Genomic DNA, 13,502 nt, shown 5'->3' with positions numbered 1-13,502 from the left:
GCTTCAGCTTCCAGCGTGACTCTACTGTCAAACCCACCGAGGTCCGTCCCGGTTCCCGGACTGTCTCCAGCTGCCGCGCAGCAATAGCGACCCGCCAATCCTGTCAAGCTGCCGGCCGGGACACCCAGTGAACTGCCGGGAGGACTGCACCAGCAGCCGGGTCTCGGGAGTCGTCCATCTGATCACACTCTACGGACTAACCTCTGTCTCAGCTGGATGGAAGCGGACGGGTTCGTTTCCATGGAGACAGCGGTAGTGGACAGCCGGGTATCAGGCGCTGCAGCCGGAGCAGAGCTCCGCTGGCTGGGCGGCAGGATGCTGGACACCTCGGGGGGGTTCACCGGCTCTCTCTCAGCGGAACAGGACTTCTCCTCTCCGGTGAAGCACCGAGCAGCTCCGGACAGCTTGACCTCCTCCTCCTTGGAGCAGGAAGCGGACTATGAGGGTCTGCCTCAGGGAGCCGCTACCAGCACTCACATGCTGGCTGGATCTGTAGCGGGAATCATGGAGCACTGCCTCATGTACCCGGTCGACTGCGTCAAGGTAGTAACGCACACACACAGATACACACACACACGCACACACAGACACACACACACACAGACATACTGCTGTGTTGATGTCCCCGGGGACGCAGCCACCGGTGGGTTAACGTTGAACCCAGAGTAGGCAGGCTAACAGTGCTAACCATGCTAACAGGCTACAGGCTAACAGGCTAACAGGCTACATGCTAACAGGCTAACAGGCTACAGGCTAACAGGCTACATGCTAACAGGCTAACAGTGCTAACCATGCTAACAGGCTAACAGGCTACATGCTAACAGGCTAACAGGCTACATGCTATATGCTAGCAGAGGTCAGTTAACTAACATATAACCCAAACAGGAAGTAATGCAACACAAGGTGGTCAAAGTGAATCTCATAACACAAGTGCGTGTGTTTACCTGCAGTTCAGCATTCATATATATATATATATATATATATATCTATATTTTTTTTTATGTAACAACAAACTGACAGTTGAGTCTTCTCTCATGTAGCTAGTAGGCTACATGTAGCATGCTATCTAGCATGCTACATGTAGCTAGTAGCTATTAGCATGTTTCCATTATCGGACACATCCTTAACCGACTGTTTGCTTTCTGCTATCAAGTGGAATGATAAATCTGACTTGAATCTTTTCACAGTTCTAATTCAGTTGGATGTATAGCCACCTGTCACTTCAGTCTGAGAGGGACATTGTTATTGCTGTTAATCCCAAACTAAACACTAGTCGATGTACCTTTTAGTCAAATGATGCTACTTGATAGAATAGAATAGAATAGAATAGAATAGAAAGCTTTATTGTCATCGTATTAAATACAACGAGATTCCCAGTTGCCACTTCTGGTCAGTGCTTTAAAACAAATACTTGACAAGACTAAACGAGGCAGATAAAACATACAACAGGTAAAACACACACACAGTTATAAAGCAAATAAAACAGGTAGAGTAGATGTGATAAATAAATATAAACAGAAGTGTTACACTAGAGGTATAAAATATAAAATAGATGTAATGTAAACAGAGGTAATTGCACTTATAAAATAGGAGGTAGGGTAGATATAAGAAATACAATGTAAACAAAGGTAGTTGCACTTGAGGTGTATATTTCATCAAGGATATATTGCACAGACAAATGTCTTTCACATTCAGTGTATTAATATTGCACAGATTTATTGTTTGATGGGAATCATAGGCTGAAATAACAAGGATTTAGCAAAAATTAGCATAGGTTATTTAATCAAAGATGAATACTACATGTATATCGGAAAGCTGTCAGAGGAGATCATGTAGAAAGTCCATCGTGAAGAGATAGAGGTAGTAAATGATTAACACAGGTGGGTCATCAGTCACAGGTCAACGGTCGAGAGGATTGATGAACTCTTGGAAATAACGCACACCTTGGTTTGGCCACAGTTGTCCTACCAATCAGTCATCTTTGAGTGTGTGTATTTACTGTAAACTAATATAGATTACATAACTGGATAGTTTTATGATTACTCAACCATATCAGTCCACGTTAATGTAATAAAATAACCATATCGACAGTGGAGTGGACACAGATTCAGTATTAATCCTGTTAATTTTAATGTGCCTGCATTCAGACTAGTAGTAAACCTGTTTTACTACCTAACTGCAATTTCCGTGTTACATAATATGACAAATGTGCATGTGGGGTCCCTCTCAAACACATCTCTGAAATTTGACCCCAACCTCTCTGTGCTCTGTGTTACTCTCGCTGTGTTCGAGTTACACATTACTTACTATTTCCAACCAAGAGTATGTAGCATGCTTACACTTGAAAAGAGACTTTTACATTCAAAGATGTTGTTATGCATACTAAATTCACTTTATTTAGCGCGTGGTTTGAAGGACACCATTGTTCCACAATGCAGTGCGCAACAGAAATAAATCGAGGCGCTATATACAAGTGGAAGAAATTAAAACCAATTGTTAGATGGTGGTGAGAACAGGAAAACAAAACAAAAATATTGTTGAAAAAGATTTGCTTATGTGTATTGGTTTATGTTTATTTCCTGTTGTACAAACCGGAAAAGAACATCAATTATCTGTACACTATTTGTGTAAACATTATACTATGAATATAAGCATAAGACTCTGCAGTATTAGTTTTTAGTTTGCAATTGCAACACAGATTCTCTGTCAAATGAGGAACATTTATTGTGTCTGAACATGAGCCAAACTACCGCTAACTCACTCGACTCACTCATTCCTTGGAAAGTTAACTCACATCAGACCTTCACGCTGATTCAGCTACTTGATTCCAAAACATACCTCAACACCAAAGTCTTTTCTGAAAAGCAGTTGGACTGACACTGTAACCCCCTTTTCATCATAGACATCAAGACCATATGCGAGTTAGTCTTACTGTCTACAACTGGTTATTCTTTATGTTCGGACATACGTGCTCTTTATCCAGACTGTTCTTCATCTTCTGATACAACACAAAGAGCTCAAAAGCAAACCGTTTGTGGTACCAGTGGTTTCCCTGAGCTATAATCAATAAAACAAGCTCTTGTTCACTACAAATTCCTGGATGATTAGTTCCTCCAATTCATAGCAAAACCACCTCGAACCTGCATAATCCTTGAGTAAGAGCAGTTTCCATTGCAAACTGTTGCATCAGTCACATCATGCACAGCAGATTGTGGTGTTCTCAGATGTCTGAAAGTATTATATCGACTCACTAGGACAGAATTATAGTTATTTCTAATTCTCATTCACAATGTGTGAGCTACATAACCCTCTAATACTGTTTTGAATAACAGCAGTGTGAGTAAAAATATATATATATTGAATTTATGTTACTTGTCATGTTACGATAGACATATTGTCATTTTAAATGCTCACATGGTGATTATGACTTCTCAAAATGCACCGGTATAAATGTGAATTGTTATTGTGGATTTTCAAGAATGTTAAAACAGCTTGCCAAACACCAAATGCTGACATGAGTTCCTCATTTATAGAAAGCACTGGACAAAAAATGAAGCACGATTAAACCTAAAATTCAAGTGAAGTACACGTCCTCCTGGCAGGATCTCAGGTTGTGAAATCTCTGTACAACAAAAACCTGCATGGTTTAGTTTTGTTGTTTGTCTTGTAAAGGAACACCATGAACCTGAGCTAAATTAGTACATACACTCACCGGCCACTTTATTAGGTACACAGTGTACCTAATAAAGTGGCCGGTGCTAGTACCGGGTGGTCTTCATCTGCTTCAAGGTTGGACGTGTTGTGCGTTCAGAGATGATATTCTGCATACCTTGGTTGTAACGAGTGGTTATTGGAGTTACTGTTGCCTTTCTATCATCTCCAACCACTCTGCCCATTCTCCTCTGACCTCTGACATCAACAAGGCATTTTCGTCCACACAACCCCCCGTTCACTGGATATGTTCTCTTGTTGGGACCATTCTCTGTAAACCCTAGAGATGGTTGTGCGTGAAAATCCCAGTAGATCAGCAGTTTAATACTCAGACCAGCCCGTCTGGCACCAACAACCATGCCACATTCAAAGTCACTTAAATCCCTTTCTTCCCCATTCTGATGCTCGGTTTGAACTTCAGCAAGTCGTCTTCACCACGTCTAGATGACGTAATGCATTGAGTTGCTGCCATGTGATTGGCTGATTAGCTAGTTGTGTTAACAAGCAATTGAACAGGTGTGCCTAATAAAGTGACCGGTGAGTGTAAGTAAGAAATGTGATCCTAACGTAAGAGAAGAGGTGAAAGATCTTTTTTTCCTTGACTTTTTTTCTGTTACTCTTTCAGTCCAGACTGTCGCTGCCTGTTTCAGCCACACAGTAGGAGGAAGTGCATTACAAAAGTTTGACGTGAAAATCTTTTCGCGTAAGGAAGCCAGTTTATTTTAATTACAGTAATGCTTTGTGGGCAACTTCCTCCATCCCAAGATTTCTCTGTCGTCACAATCTTAGTTCCTTGTTGCTGCCCAGCAGGTTGGCCAACATCTTTATCTAGTAGTTGATTCCCTCCACTATTTTCAGATTCTGTTTCCTCGTTGCTCGGAGGACGTTTTCAAAGTAACTTAAAACCAAGGGCTAAGCAATGCTGTTCTCTTCTGGTTGTAATTTTTAATCCTGTTTCACTTCTGACCAAACAGTGTCAATGTATACTGACAGCACCATGAGAACACTTCTCCATCACTACAGTGAGATCTTCAACCACTTACTGTTAGCAAAAGGAGTTTCAGCTGGTGTTAAGTTAAGTTGGAGATCCGGGGTGTTATACTAGGGACTACAAACGACAACAACAAACGACATCTGTTGTGGTTTCCTCCGCGTTGAACGCCTTATACTCGTGTGTTACTTTCAGTAACTGCTCCACCTCGTCGTCGGTTCAAGCAAAGAAATCTCTGGTCTTACTTTTCACCATTGCTGTTCTTCTTTTGTAGTATTTTCTGCAACTGAACAACCAACTGCGTACCGCTTACTGTTTACACCGGCACGCACATGCGCAGTGTACCTGAATGGTCATGTGATATGTGTTTTCAGGCGTGGTACTATGAACGGAGATTCATTTTGAAACGTCCCTAAAACGCTCGTCTGGACGGAGATCGTTTTCATTTTAAAACAAATATGTATTAGTGTGGATGCAGCCTAACTCCAGATGTTTTTTCATTTTCTAACTTTATCATTTAATTTATTCATGCAGCTTCTACTGGAGCCACAAAATACTTTATATATGTAGCCTACTCCCCAAGACCTGTAAACATAGTTTGATGTGTAAAATCAGTGGAGTGGACTTTCTTTTCTGTTGGTCGTCAGGAGAAATTGAGAGTTAAGTGCCTTGCCGAGGCAAGGGTATCCATAAATCCCCTTTTTTCCATTTGAGTCAAACATCCACACTGTCTAAATAACTTCTTCCAGGGTAGTGTTGCCTGGCAAAAACAATAAAAACCAAACAACAAGATGTCCTTTTTAATAGTGTAGACAAACACCAATGTTTCTATCAATGGCCTGTGGTGCACCACTTACTAAATACTAATCTGCCAAACATTACTAGACAGGACAAAAATATGATTTCATCAGAAATAGAAAATAGAAAATACAGACTTATTTGTTTTAAACTTGATTGGTTTCCCTGCTAACAACAACACAGAACTCGAGGACATTGACGTGACGATGACGTCTGTAAAGACACATAAATGTCAGAGATTTATTTCCTTGTAGAAATGTCTGTTGCTTCCTGTAACAGTCTGGTTAACAGTAAGGAAAGCACAACATAATGTGGCTGTATTATAAAACACAAACTGTATTTTGAGATTTCTTGTCTCACTATGTGGATGTTTTTTTCTCAGACTGCACAAAAAGAAAGAGCACCATGTTGTCTGGTAACTAAAGGAAAACCTTCCCAGTGAGACGCGCTTGTGGCATAAAGATAAAAATAAAACATTCGTACTGTCCTTGTAATGCCAGGCACCCAAGGAATGAAATCTGTTATTTCACTTAGTAGATTTGCTCTACCAACTTGACTGCAGAGGCATGGATGGATGGATGGATGGATGGTAAATGTTACCAGTATTATCTCCTTTGTCATCCTATCAAATCAAGGATCTTTTGTGACTAAGCTGCTGTAGGTCCGAGCCAGCTGTAGCTGCCAGGTTGAACATTAGTCCCTCAGAAATCCTTGTTTTAGTCCCAGAGGTTTGTGTCTGTTGTCCTGAAGGTTGAAATATTAATACACCACAAGATTACAATGCATAGTACATTTTGAAAGCACAAAAATCACTACAGCTACCAAAGATGAAGATAAATCTTCTTCAGATCTTGTAGTTAAAGTGTTAAATACATATATTTTGCATGGCCTCCTTCTCTTCCCCTAAGCAATTAGTAATTGATAATAGCATATGTCACACGAGTGAGTCAATGACTCCATAGCTGCTGTTTGCATGACTGAGGTCGTCAGGAGTTGACAAATGCAGCTTTAAAATAGCACCAGTTGTCTTGTTTGCCTGCAAGCTTTAACTGCTGTACTTCCCCAGATTCGTAATACACGTCAAGCTACGATGTGAAAAAAGTGACATGAACACAAAGCTTTCTACATTGTCTTTTGTTCACTGACACCTGATTCTGTTTTTGGTAGAACTTATCAGACTCTTTCTCAGTCTTGGATTAAGCAATTGCACCGCTTTGTGCTCCAAAAACTAAAAAAAAAAAGACAAAAAAAAGCCCCACCAGACTTGAATACACTGCTCACATCGTGGATGACTGGGCACATTCCTTGTGAGTTTCCATTTCCCAGAAGCAGAGAGCGGGAATGTCCATGTAAGCCTCTAGGAGGCAGCCGTGCTCCCTCCTCTCCTGTAAATATGTACCCATGAGGGGAGGGTGGAGGACGGGGAAAGTCACTTATTGCATGTTATGAAAAGTTTGAAGATTGCACCATCTTGCTTGGGAGCTTTGGAATTTATTTTCTTTATTGTGCCAGTATTCAGTGGCTTTATTCACACATGCACAGATTCACTGACGTTCCTGAGCAAACAGTGCTGCTTATCTGAGCAATGCAAGTGGTGGGCTGAGTGTTTTATTTAGTACCACTTCCTGGCTGCGTGCACCGCTCTGTGGTTTGTGGTTGCCGACTTTGACTGCAGTCGTTTCTTTTCAACACTTTAAATGAACATAAGGGGAAGTTGGTGTGATTTCTAGTCGACAGACTTTCAGAGAGACTTTCAGAAACACAATCTAGTGTGTGTGGTGAAACTGCTGCCTGTGTTGGTCATCCAAGCTGGTTTTGTCTTCAGTTTTTTTGCACTTTGCTCATACATGATCAATCATCTGGGGCCGGTATTTCAAAAATTACCTCACAGGATTATAGCGGTCGGATTGGATTAAATTCTGATCTGAAAACTGGGTATTTCAAAGCAGATCCAAAGATTTCTGATCCTGAAGATTTGGATCCAGATTTGGTTATCCAATTCTTCCTTTAATCTGGACAAAATGCTGCATTTGGGTGTTTCAAAATTTGAGGCAGAAATCTGGATCAAATTGATCCCAAAATTCAGGATCATTTGGATCCCACCACAGAGCTGGATCTGACGTAGTCTAGGTTTCACTTCTCCCAAATGTTGTTACCCAAGATGTTCTTGACACTTATGACATCAGTTGAATGTGCCTTTCAAATGTGGAAGTGTTTTACTTCTAACAGAATAAAGTAATTGAATAAATATAAAGCACTGCAAAATACAGTTAGGCCACACTAAGAAAAACTGATGTTAAAACAAGTGTAACAAATTACAGAAACACATAACTGATAAGGGCTTCCACTGAGGATCAGCAGAAATCTTTATTAAAACAATAAATTGCTTATATATTAAGATAAGTACAATTCAATGGGTGTTTCTAATCACACAAAAAAAGAGGAGACGGCGTTGTTCAAGTATTATCAGGACAGTTGACATCCTGAACTTTGAACGACTGATGTTTGAAATGCAAATTGTTCTGTTCTCATTGTAAATCTTTGTAAGAACATCAGATATTTATCTCAAAAGAATTCTCTAGTTCTGTAAAGTTAGGAATTATGACTCAGCAGATTCTTTATGAAAAACAATTAGACTTAATATCTGATTTATTAACGTGTGTGCGTCTGTTCCTCTCTCACCAGACCCGCATGCAGAGCCTGCACCCTGAGCCAGGAGCGCGCTACAGGAATGTGATGGACGCCCTGCGGCAGATTGTGCGGACGGAGGGCGTGTGGCGGCCGATCAGAGGTGTGAATGTGCTGGCGGTGGGGGCGGGGCCCGCCCACGCTCTCTACTTTGCGTGCTACGAGAAGATCAAGTTCTCGCTCAGTGACGCCATTCACCCTGGAGCCAACAGCCACTTTGCAAATGGTACGATGCCTACCGGCAGACACACACAGAATGAAACGTTTCAGTCATGGTCAAATTTACCGTTACGTCCTCACTTTTCTAAAATAACATTTAACAACTCCTTTTAAGGCGCTTGCTTGGAGGTTGTTGTGGTTGAGGCTTTAACTTCCTCTTCTCTGTTTCCTCTGTTCTGCAGGAGCGGCGGGCTGCATGGCCACAGTGCTGCACGACGCCGTCATGAACCCAGCCGAAGGTAAAAACCCCCCCGTCTTTACTTATGTCAGCTCACCTGACCCACACAAACACACACGTGGTATATTCTGCACTGTGAAGACTTCCTGTTGGTCTATTTATAGAAGTTGTCCTTCAAAGACCCTCATAGGAAATCCCTCTGATGGTGTTATTCTACCATCAGGACACTTGGTGGAGCTCCAGACTCAGCCCTAAACCCAAATGCCACTGCAGCAGTCTAATAGTCACATAGTTACTATGAAATATGTATTTATTTAATAGTTGATGTTTTTTTCTATGTGTTAGTATATATCATCATTATGTTTATATTCAGAGTGAAAGATTTACAGACAAAAAAACATTCAACATGAATCTTCTCAGCTCTTATTTCATGATAAAGGTCATTTTTCTGATGAGATTTTTCTGATTCTACTTGTTTTTAAGTTAAAGTTGAGATGAATTGAAAAATGCCATTTTAACCCTTTTAGAGCACATCCCTGGTCATATCATGTTTTCTAGGGATGCACAGGATTGGTGACAATTAGAGATATTTTTCAAAATCAGTTTGGTTACACTTCCTTTTTCCTTTTCTAGTGTTCCTGCCTTCCTCCCAGTTCCTCTTTTCAGTTCCCTGTTTGTTTGTGGAATGGTGTAAACTTTACACAAGTATATACTTTACATTGTAAAGTATATACTTGTTGTTTTCCCTCCTAATCTCCTCTCCTTCCCCTCTTTTCTCCCTTCAGTTGTGAAACAGCGAATGCAGATGTTCAACTCTCCGTACCGAGGCGTGCTTCACTGTATGGGGTCTTTGTTGAGGCACGACGGCCCGGCCGCTTTCTACCGCAGTTACACCACCCAGCTGACCATGAACGTGCCCTTCCAGGCGCTCCACTTCATGACCTACGAGTACCTCCAGGAGCTCCTCAACCCCCACAGACAGTACAACCCTTCCTCCCACGTCGTGTCGGGCGCGCTGGCCGGAGCCCTGGCCGCCGCTGCCACCACTCCCCTCGACGTCTGCAAGACCCTCCTCAACACGCAGGAGGCTCAGGCCATACATGTGATCCAGGCCGAGTCCGCGACGGCAGCCGGAGCCGTCGGAGCGGCCGCCGCGTCGGCCACCGGCAGCCGCTACATCTCCGGTCTTGGCGAGGCTTTTCGGACGGTTTACAGGATGGGTGGCGTGCCGGCCTTCTTCAAAGGCGTCCAAGCCCGGATCATCTACCAGATGCCCTCCACGGCCATCAGCTGGTCCGTCTACGAGTTCTTCAAATACATCATCACCAAGCGGCAGCATGAGAGACGGCTGCGTGGAGATCGGGACGGCGACAAATAAACACCCGGCTGTAGGATTAGGTATCAGATATCAACACAAAGGTTTAATGATCACGGTTATCCGTATTGATCACCAAACATCTGAAGGTTTCAAGAGCTCCAGAATTTAAGATTCTTTGAGCAAAATGTAATTTAGTTTCCGGAGATGTATGAAGCACGTCCTGATCTGTTTCCTAGCAGGTGAGGACAGGTCATGAGTATTTCATTATTAGATGAGGAGATGACGAAATGTCCATCAGTACCCATCGGTAAGAAAAGGGCCTTGAATTAACTGACAGGAAGTTCTCTAAACTCGCCCAACTATAACCTGACGCTTTAACTATTTTTCATTTTAGTGTTCAACTTGACAAACTGTCTGTGTTGGCTGTGAAAAAGCTTACTATTCATGGAGCCTGGTAACGCACAGTAACACAGTAAAAGCAAAGTTGAATTTGGCCTTTTGAACAAAGAATTGCTCACTTCCTCTCCTTCCTCTTGTTAGTGTTGAGACAGTTTAGTTTTGGCCCTGAACTCAAGCACATTGGATTAAAGAAAACAATGACTCTGAGGTTAAAGAGCCGACTTTGAGCGTTGATTTGCTGGTGTTTACGTTCACTTCCAATGAAGTGTGTAGAAACTGTAGCATGTTTTATACATACCCCCCAAAAGGATGAAAAGGGCTAGAGATCCTACTTTAACCTCATAGTTACAATGCACTGTGTTTGAGTACAGAGACATCCCTATTCAAGTACTTAAAGCTGGGGAGGCCGTTTGTTTTTGGTGTTATTGGGCAAAAATTTCACAAGAACCTTTTCAGCATATTGTGAGTCAAGTGGTAACTCCTCTGGGGAGGCAGGTTTCTGGAGAAGTAAAAAAAAAAATGCCAGCATTTCAAAATCCAGCCGGCATCCTGCAGCTCTCCTGTCTGTCCTCAGCCCCTCCCACCAGACGAGCACGGGCACATGCACGCGCTTCATACAGTAACGAGTACTAGTCATTTCAAACATCATCCCGATTGTGATCCCGATGCCGTCACATAGCGGCAATTCCAGGAGAACTACCGTCCTGGTTTCTTTGCAAACTTGCGATGACACACTGTGATTGGAGGCTCTGACGATATCGGAGATGGAGAGAAAGTGTTGCTAATTGTTCAGCCTTCTGCTAACCGTAGCCGTCATGGCTGCTCCTTAACTAACTTAACTTAACTCTGTTCCATGCATAGATGAACCGCTATCTGACCTGATGTGTTTTATCAGAGACTCCTGGTCTGTTTATCAGTCAGGTAGAGAAAGAAGGATCAGACGTGTTGCTGGTGTGAGTTCATCCCAGCAGGAAACACTCAGACATCGTAGCTTCAGAGAGAGAGACGTCACTACCACACTTTACGGTGTGTCGTCTTTCTAAAGACGTATTTTCACAGTCTGATACTTCAACAGTTTAACAACAAACTGAGACTTTCTGGATTTGCAAAATGATCTTTTAAATGTACAAACATCAGACGTGTGATTCATGGACCAATTCAAAAATATTCATCTCTCCGTTGACTACCGCTCATACTTTTTCTGAAATAAGGTCCACCGGAAGGGGCGGGACTTTGGCTCTCTATTAGAGAGATGGAGAGAAAATGATGCTTTCACCGGGCAACTACTGCTTTAGCTACCGTAGCCGTGAGGCTAGCTCACAGCGCTAGCCGCAGCCGGGAGCAGCAGGCTATTAGCTAACTGTTTTCTCTCCATCTCTGAAACGCTTCGCCGATATTGTCTGACTCTTTTTGATAAGTCCATCTTTTTTTCTTTTGGGGGGGTTGCTTTGCGGTGTAGAATAGCAACTTCTCCTGCAGGATATTCCGCCGTTGAATCAGGCTTTCACCGTCTGAAGGGTCGTGCACGCACATCTGTATTTGTAGAACAGCCAATAGGAACGCTCTCTCTCTCTGAAATGACCTGTGATTGGCCAAAGTCTTCCGTCGCTGGCTAGATGTTCTAAAGCTTGAAAAGAGATTAAAGAGGAGTTCTACATTTCTGAAAGTTTCTTGAAAGGTTATTATTGAATTTTTGTCCAATGATGCCAAAAATATCCTTCCTACCCCCCCGCTTTAAGACATGTTGCCCTTCTGGAAAGTATTACTACCATATGACCTTCTGACCACAGGGGGGCGCTCAGCTCCACTGCTAAACAATGTAGAAACAGCTGGAGGGTACACCATCAGCAATATCAGATGAGTTAGAATACAGTAACTCAGAGGAAGGAAGGTTAGTTAGGATTTAAACTACTCAAGTATTCAACACTTGAGTGGATGTGATGTATGAGTGTGTGTGTGTGTGTGTGTTACAGTGACTGGATGAGTGGAAGTGGACTGGATCAATTTCATAGAGCTCAGCAGCGACTGACCAGATTTGATCTCATCACAGCCTCACTGAGCAAAATAACGTAGCTCTTTTTTTCCTGGTTAGCACCAGATCACAGATTTCTTTGAAGGACAACATGAAACTTTAACCGTAACATGTTGTGGCTTCAGTATCTTTGCACCGGCTGCTTTCTAAACCACGCACATGTGAAGGATTGTCACTGGGTCTAGCCGTTAGAGTGGTGGTGGTGGTGGTGGTGTTCTCATGCTGTGGTACATTTTAAATTTTAAACATTTTGAGTCCTTGGTTAACAAAATATAAACTTGAAATGTTCCTGTTTCACTCAGCAACGTGTTTAGAAACGAAGGATCCTTGTTTTTATTTTAATACATATACAGTATGTAGAATTACGGACAGAACCAAACCAACATGAGTATTCACCTTTTATGTTTAGTTTCATTATTATTATTGTTAATACGCACAGCATCCGAGCACTTAACAGCAACTTCTTTGTCATTTTTAGGACAAAAAAGTAACGTTGACATTAAAACAAGTACACAGAATAAAGTATTACTTGTACACACGCCTTCAGTTAGCCGCCACACATCCAACGCACACATCCTCGGATATAGAGGTGTAATATTGTGTTCTGAAGCCATAAAAGAAAATTAAATTGTACATAATATATATTATATATAATAAATATGGACAAATATGTAGATCTGCCCAAACTCTCTAACCAGCTACGTTTTGAAGCTAACCTGTATGTTGAATTATACAAATATCAAACTGCAAAGTTTTATCAAGACTGTGCTGTAAGAATTCAGGTGTTTGTAGAAAGTCTACAGAATCTTCACCTGGAAGGTAACAGCAAAGGAAAAGCTGGATTATTCTAAATTCGGACAAACCATACAAGTATGAAATGCATAAAGAGTATTTAAAACTGATTGTAGGAGTGTTGCTCGTGTGACGCCAAGTTTCAAGGTTGGGAAACCAAAGACAGAGCGATATAGAGAGAGAGGAAGTTGTGGTTTGTCGGATGACGACACTAATGTGAAATGCTTGAATGCTGTTTGAGAGCAACACCTGTATTTTGTGAATTGTAAATAAACTCGCTAAGGCAGCTCCTCGCAGAAGCAGGGTCTTCTCTTGGTGCTGGCTCTCGAAGCGCTGAGAGAAATCGCTTTGGTCTACTTGTCTTACTTTTTCCTTC

General features: G+C 42.0%; 1 protein-coding gene across 1 annotated transcript; it reads left to right on the top strand.

Annotated features, from left to right (window-relative positions):
* Positions 1-57: 57 nt before the first annotated feature.
* Positions 58-13,471, top strand: LOC119485017 (mitoferrin-2-like). Its single transcript, XM_037764284.1, has 4 exons — positions 58-543; positions 8,186-8,414; positions 8,590-8,646; positions 9,371-13,471. Exons 1-4 carry the CDS (start codon positions 217-219, stop codon positions 9,961-9,963), a joined length of 1,206 nt encoding a protein of 401 aa, XP_037620212.1. The 5' UTR covers positions 58-216; the 3' UTR covers positions 9,964-13,471.
* The last annotated feature ends 31 nt before the right edge of the window (positions 13,472-13,502 follow it).

This window comes from Sebastes umbrosus, chromosome 3, assembly GCF_015220745.1.
Source record: "Sebastes umbrosus isolate fSebUmb1 chromosome 3, fSebUmb1.pri, whole genome shotgun sequence".
Classification (NCBI taxonomy): domain Eukaryota; kingdom Metazoa; phylum Chordata; class Actinopteri; order Perciformes; family Sebastidae; genus Sebastes; species Sebastes umbrosus.
Note: the sequence above shows the minus strand (reverse complement) of the source record. Positions and strands in the feature narration are given on the sequence as shown.